We start from the raw sequence: 7,376 nt of genomic DNA, 5'->3' as shown, positions 1-7,376 counted from the left end.
GCGAATCCAGAAATGTCTATAGAGTGTTATTTGGCCGGCCGCCGGAGGGAAAAAGACGTAGATGGGAGGGTTAATATTAAAATGTATTTTAGGGAGGTGGGATATGATTGTAGTGACTGGATTAATCTTGCTCAGGATATGGACCGACGGGGGGGTTATGTGAGGGCGGCAATGAACCTACAGGTTCATTAAAAGCCGTAAGTAAGTATATATAAAGTATCAATAATACTAATTGAGAAACGAAGATGTGCGAAGGCCTTTCATTGTTAGTGAAAACAATGTTACCTTTACTTATTGCCAAAAATCCACGTACCTTGTTATTGTAGAGCAATGGTGGGTATTCCTGAGGCTTTGCCGCAGTGACGTCAGACCTCAGCGAAGCATCAAACTTACCCCCTACCTTCCCCTTCTCCCACTCCATGAAAATACTGCGCGTGTACGTGGCGGATTATACTGGATTGCTGTACTTCGGAGCTTAATTAGTGATACAAGGTCTTTCGCAGAATCATATGAATCGAGAGGATATCACACTTACAAGAAAGGCAGTTCTTTCATTCCTCATGTTTAGGATTAGTTACAAATATCCAGGACGCGAACTTAAATATGTACTGTACATTCTTAAAATAGATCATCTGTTATACGAGTTCAAAGAACACAGATTCAGTGATTTTCAAAGGATGGAAAAAGATTTCAATATTTTTGCCACACCTTTTCATGTTTAAATTGAAAATGTTATCCCAGAATTGCAGTTAGAGGTACTGGACTTGCAGAATGATGGCTTCTTGAAAGCAGAATGTGAAGGTCTACTGGGGGCTAAAATTTTTAAAAGATGTCTAGTACTACATATCCACTGCTTCGACAGTTTGCTTTGAGTACCGTCATTTCCCATAACTATTGTCCTGGAACATAACTAGGCTATTGTCCACGATACAACTATTCAAATTTTGTACTCCATAACGTAGTACCTCGTTATCTATATTCTTGCTGTACCGTAGTTTGAATTCAAGTCACTGCAGCTATCTACGAACGGTCTATGTTACTTCTACAATGATCTTTGACCATAGTTGTGTTCCAGGACCATAGTTATGGGAAATGACGGTATGTATTCATCATCCTACCAAAGCGAACAGCTGTTTTCGAAAATGAAATTTATAAAGTCCAACCATAGATCCCGCTTAAGTGATGCTCGTCTCCTTGTGCAACTGAATATAGTATGCACAGATATAAATCCCAATTTCGAAGAAATTGCTTTGAAAAATGATTAATTAAATATCACGTGAATGGACTATTCTAATTACATATGGTAGGTAGGAGTGTAGTGGCACAACTGCCTGTAAATCCGTCACTGTACTGTAGAGTGCAACCCCTCCCATAGTATATAGTTGCCATTTAAATCCTGTCTTGTGGGTTGCGTTCATTTTGCCCACCACTGGTGTAGAGCATCCCTCAATTTTGACCCAGCTAATGCATGAACATTTGTTTTTAAGGTAGATTATATATTGAAGTATTTGGAGTTAACGATACGTAAAACTTAGTATTTTGTATGTAACCTACTGCAAACAATATTAGTACCCGTAATATGGTTAGAGAAATTCATGTGCTTGGTAAATACACCCAAATTTTTATGTTCTGAAATGTGATTTAACATATTATCCTTGATGAGATCTCGATTGATTTTCTGGAGAATGTAATTGTTTTCCCCTGATTTATGCGACCTATCAGTGCTTTATATTATGCACCTAGTAATTAAAATATTATTTTCCAGGGGCGGTTAGCGAATTGACATCCACTTCACGGGAATAAACAGAGGAGCACGTGAACTGGATGAGACGCTTTTATTCGACAGCGTCAACGTATTAAGGAATTGTCGTATTGTCAGGAGTTCAGTGGAGCGCAAAGTGATTGCTTATTACATAATTGCGAGTCTGTGCAAGACATAGAGTGCTGACAGCCTGCTTATCAGAGAGTGGGTGACGACAGGTACGCATGATGAAGTGTTCTTCATCATCATCACTAGACCGGGAGAAGTCGCGAGGAGCACAGCTACTCCACCGACCTGCATGTGTGGCCACTTCCTGCCGCTCAGCATGTTCGCATTCTCAGGTTTGGCAGCTTTACTCTTTCTTATGCTGTATTTTGATCTTGTTATAGCTTCGCACTATATCCAACAGCTGAATTTGGATTAAGGTGAGTCTGAAGTGTCAGACGAGAAAACTATTACGAGACATGCATTCATTATGTTGATTTTAGAAATATTAATAATATTATTAATAATAACAACACTAGAAATAATAATAATAATAATAATAATAATAATAATAATAATAATAATAACCATCATTACCACAACTCACTTCATTAGTTCAAACTTGTTTGACCGTTTTCAATCTTAAGAGAATCCATTCTTCCATCTAGTGAGGGACTATTTAATAGTTATGTGAACTATTTCAATAATATTTCGAAGATCTCTCTATTTGGATTCTTAAAACATTGCTGGTAACCTATTTTCTTTGTATTTTATATATCCACTTTATTTCTAACTATGTTATTCCTTCTACTTTTTCATTTTATGACATAATAGTACCATGTTGTAATGATCTATCGATTTAGAAATTTTAATAGAAATCCAAGATTCCTGATGCCTTGAAAGTTCTTTCTGAAGGTAAGCGTTCCGTACATCGTATCGCACTCCTCGGACGAATCCACGCAACAGATATTTTAAGTAGAGTGTGTTCACTGTAACGGCTCTACCTCATCGTCTCATCGGATTCCTATCAGCTGTTTGAAACGTATGACTTACGATATTGACATTCCTGAAAACATAGGAGTTTTGAGATTAGGTCTGTTAATCATGAGAGATAGCGAATAAGAATTTGTAATTGTTTCTTAATTGAAGAGGAAGAAACGAAAGAGATATTGGTTACATAATATATATGTAAGAAACGATTTGATTACTGTAATGGGAATGCCTCCTTTTATATAATTCTTCGCAGTTTTCTGCAAGCGAAATAAGTTTTCCGTCTGCCATTTTGGCGCGACACTGAACATGGCACAATATAATAGTAACATTTGAGCAATTAAAATTGATTTATTAAAGAAGGCCATGATCACACTTATCGGAAAAGTTGCTCATCCGAGAAACGTGGACGGATTTACCGAGAACCGATGCGTGCGATACGATGTAGTGAACGCGGTTACATAATAATTACAGCAAAGACTGTCTTTTTCCGATCCGTGCGATTCGTCCGATGAGTGCGAGACGATGTAGTGAACGCTTGTCTGTCTCTCTGTCTGCGTCTACAGGAATTTCTCCTATTCTATTGAAGGAAAGTTTTTTCATGTTTATTGCCTACAAATCGATTCAACCGGAAATGATAAGGCGTATTTATTTAAAGAAAGACATGGGTGAAATGTTTTCTTAATTCTTGCACACACTCTTTTAACACTTAGTATACAAACACTGCTTAACTCTTAAGTTATTTAAATCAATAATAACCACTTCACTGTGTCAACATTTTAAATAATGATGTTATTGTACAGCACTGACAATGGTTCCGATGTTATTTTCATCATCTGCTCATCTTAGTGAGTTCCAGCGCTATCTTCTGGTTTCCTGTTGTGGTGAGTTGTGTTCATTATTGTAGAAAAAAGGGTGTGTTTCTGAAATTCAACTGAGTGTAGCAGGAACTTGATACCGTACTCTAGAACAATAAGAAATTTATAGATACACAAAATACACACCCAAAACACATCCTAAACACTCAATTGAATTTCAGAACACACCCCACCATAACAGGAAATCAGAAGATAGCGCTGGATCTCATTAGGTTTCAACAGATGTTGAAAATAACATCGAAACTTGTCAACCAGGTACAATAACACCATTATTTAAAATGTTAACACAGTGGACTTGTTGTTTATTAATTTAAATAACTTAACAGTTAATCAGCGTTAGCAAAAATAACACTTTCATTTTTTTAATGGTCAGTGACTTCTTACTTATCTGTTGGCAAAATTTTATCAACAGTAATCTCACTAGAAGTTTTGATTTATCTAGAGAAAATTAAAAGACGAGTGGGATTTAACTCACTATTACACAATTAGAAGAAAGTATATAAAGATAAGAAGAAATAAATTACTCCAATACTCATTTATTCATAGATTTCAAAAAGGCGTTACATCAGCTTCTTGTCTATGCCGATGATGTGAATATGTTAGGAGAAAATCCACAAACGATTAGGGAAAATGCGGAAATTCTAGTTGAAGCAAGTAAAGCGATAGGGTTGGAAGTAAATCCCGAAAAGGCTAAGTATATGATTATGTCTCGTGACCAGAATATTGTACGACATGGAACTATAAAAATTGAAGATTTATCCTTCGAAGAGGTGGAAAAATTCAAATATCTTGGAGCAACAGTAACAAATATAAATGACACGCGGGAGGAAATTAAACGCAGAATAAATATGGGAAATGTCTGTTATTATTCGGTTGACAAGCTTTTGTCAACTAGTCTTCTGTCAAAAAATCTGAAAGTTAGAATTTATAAAACAGTTATATTTCCGGTTGTTCTGTATGGTTGTGAAACTTGGACTCTCACTTTGAGAGAGGAACAGAGATTAAGGGCGTTTGAGAATAAGGTTCTTAGAAAAATATTTTGGGCTAAGAGGGATGAAGTTACAGGAGAATGGAGAAAGTTACACAACGCAGAGCTGCACGCATTGTATACTTCACCTGACATAATTAGGAACATAAAATCCAGACGTTTGAGATGGGCACGTATGGGCGAATCCAGAAATGCATATAGAGTGTTAGTTGGGAGGCCGGAGGGAAAAAGACCTTTGGGGAGGCCGAGACGTAGATGGGAAGATAATATTAAAATGGATTTGAGGGAGGTGGGATATGATGGTAGAGACTGGATTAATCTTGCTCAGGATAGGGACTAATGGCGGGCTTATGTGAGGGCAGCAATGAACCTCGGGGTTCCTTAAAAGCCAGTAAGTAAGTAAGTAAGTAAGTAAGTAAGTAAGTAAGTAAGTAAGTAAGTAAAGTACTCTAATGCAATAAAATATTAATTGAGTTATTAAAATTCTGCTCCACTAATGTTAGCTTCAGCAAAACGTTTGAGCGGAGCCGCCGTTTTCAGTTGACTATCTATGCGGAAACAAATGACAGAGCATGTTTTATAATACTGTAAAGAATTTGCACTTTGAAATTTTGGCAAACAAATAAACAAATGATATGGAAGTGATAAAATAAACAAATGCAAGGAAGTGATAAAATTGTAGCGAAAAGCAGTCATGATTAGTTGAAAGATCTTCTTTCGTATCGTTTTATTGGTCAAAAGTAGTATGACGTAGTAAAAGTGTAATAATCAATATAATCGTCCTCAAAATTCATGCTTCAGTTATATTTCATAATAATTAAAAACAGGTTTTCGTGATGGAAAATCGACTTTCTGCGAAAAGTAAATAAAAAATGAGTTGCTACCCTCTATGCGAGATAGGAATGAAAATTTTTAAGCTGAAAATATGTTTTTAAATGTTAATATGTACTTGTAGTACTCTCTCTAAATGTGCTATGAGATACGATAAATTAGGTTAAATTCAGCTCCATGACCATAATATAATAATCCTGTGTGTGGCAGCATACTGATTTTCCAACTGCTTGCCCCCTTACGTCCACATGCCATAGAGGTGAACGATCATCTAACTAGTACGGGGTATCGTGTGGTCAGTACGATGATCCCCTCCGCAGTTATAATTTTTTTTTATTTTATTGGGTTATTTTACGACGCTGTATCAACATCTAGGTTATTTAGCGTCTGAATGATATGAAGGTGATAATGCTGGTGAAATGAGTCCGGGGTCTAGCACAGAAAGTTACCGAGCATTTGATCGTATTGGGTTGAGGGAAAACCCCGGAAAAAACCTCAAACAGGTAACATGCCCCGACCGGGATTCGAACCCGGGCCACCTGGTTTCGCGGCCAGACGCGCTGACCGTTACTCCACAGGTGTGGACCCGCCGTTATAAATGTTTCGCGGAATCTATAAGAAGAACTAGCTATTTACTGTAGTTTATTTTGGAATCCGTTGGAAGAAGGAAATATAGAGTTCCTCTCGAGTTACAAATGGAAGAAATTGAACTTAAACATGACACGCACAACAGGAATAAGTATTGGTCTGTTAGAGGAATGGATTTATTCAAGAAGTTGCGGAAAGATAAATACCCACATATGCATGCCTTTGGAGCCAGGTTAATGCCAATATTTAGATCTACGCATGTTTATTAGAAATTCTTGTTACACATGTACATCACGAGATCTTCTGTAAGGTCAAACATAAGCAACATAGACTTGAATTCGGCTCTGCGACATGTGACATCAAATTTCATCCCAAGAATAGCCTTAATAATTCAGAGCAAATGTATATCTGATTTTCGTAATACTAATACTGTGTACATTATTAGAATTAAAAAGCTAATTTCATAAAAGCAACTAGTTACTAATGTATTTCATGAAGAAATTGTTATCAAGAAGTCTTACGTTCACTTTATTGTACTGTATATTGTATTGCAGCAGCCAAGACATTTAATTCATTTAGGCCTATTACATTTCCTCTATGATTTAGTTTCAACGTTCTATTGTGTTATGTTGTATGATTAAAAGTAAAATTTAAAATAATTGAAAGATATACATACATACATACATACATACATACATACATACATACATACATACATACATACATACATACATACATACATACATACATACATACATACATACATACATACATACATCTTTTTTTTTGGCTGGATTGTTCCTCTTGAATGCGAGACAGATTAGAACTTCAGCTGTTGAAGTTTGTGATGCGAACTGACGAAGGGATACTCAATTATACATTGTGTTGTGTTTGTGCCTTTTTTATTTTAATCTGTGTGCTCTTTTGGTGAGTGGTTGAATCTAACTATAGGTGGGGGGGGGGGGTGAAACCTACAAAGTAGGACTTGTTTTTCACAGCACGTACGGTCAGAAGACCCGTGCATGGGATTTAAGTGAAAATTCTGTTAATATGGTACATCTGTATGTGTAATATTGCTCAATAAATCCATCTACATACATACATACATACATACATACATACATACATACATACATACATGTTCTGCCCATGGGCATGTCTTTCACTGCAAACCCAGCATTCTCCAATCTTTCCAATTTTCTGCCTTTTTTCTTAGTATCCGCATATGATCCATATATCTTAGTGTCGTCTATCATCTGATATCTGCTTCTGCTCCACTCTTCTCCCGTTCACCATTTCTTCCAGTGCATCATTCAGTAGGCAGTTACTTCTCAGCCACTGACCCAACCAATTC

At 36.5% G+C, this 7,376-nt stretch overlaps 1 protein-coding gene across 1 annotated transcript in view; it reads left to right on the top strand.

The window, feature by feature from the left end:
* Nucleotides 1-1,092: 1,092 nt before the first annotated feature.
* Nucleotides 1,093-7,376, top strand: part of LOC138698941 (neuroendocrine convertase 1-like) — a 435,125-nt gene continuing 428,841 nt past the window's right edge. The window contains exons 1-2 of the mRNA XM_069825139.1: nt 1,093-1,098; nt 1,941-2,103. Of these exons, the coding sequence (XP_069681240.1) occupies nt 1,093-1,098; nt 1,941-2,103 (169 nt within the window). The remainder of the gene's footprint in view (nt 1,099-1,940; nt 2,104-7,376) is intronic.

This window comes from Periplaneta americana, chromosome 4 (assembly GCF_040183065.1).
Source record: "Periplaneta americana isolate PAMFEO1 chromosome 4, P.americana_PAMFEO1_priV1, whole genome shotgun sequence".
In the NCBI taxonomy this organism is placed as follows: Eukaryota; Metazoa; Arthropoda; class Insecta; order Blattodea; family Blattidae; genus Periplaneta; species Periplaneta americana.
This window is presented reverse-complemented; position numbering and strand designations above follow the sequence as displayed.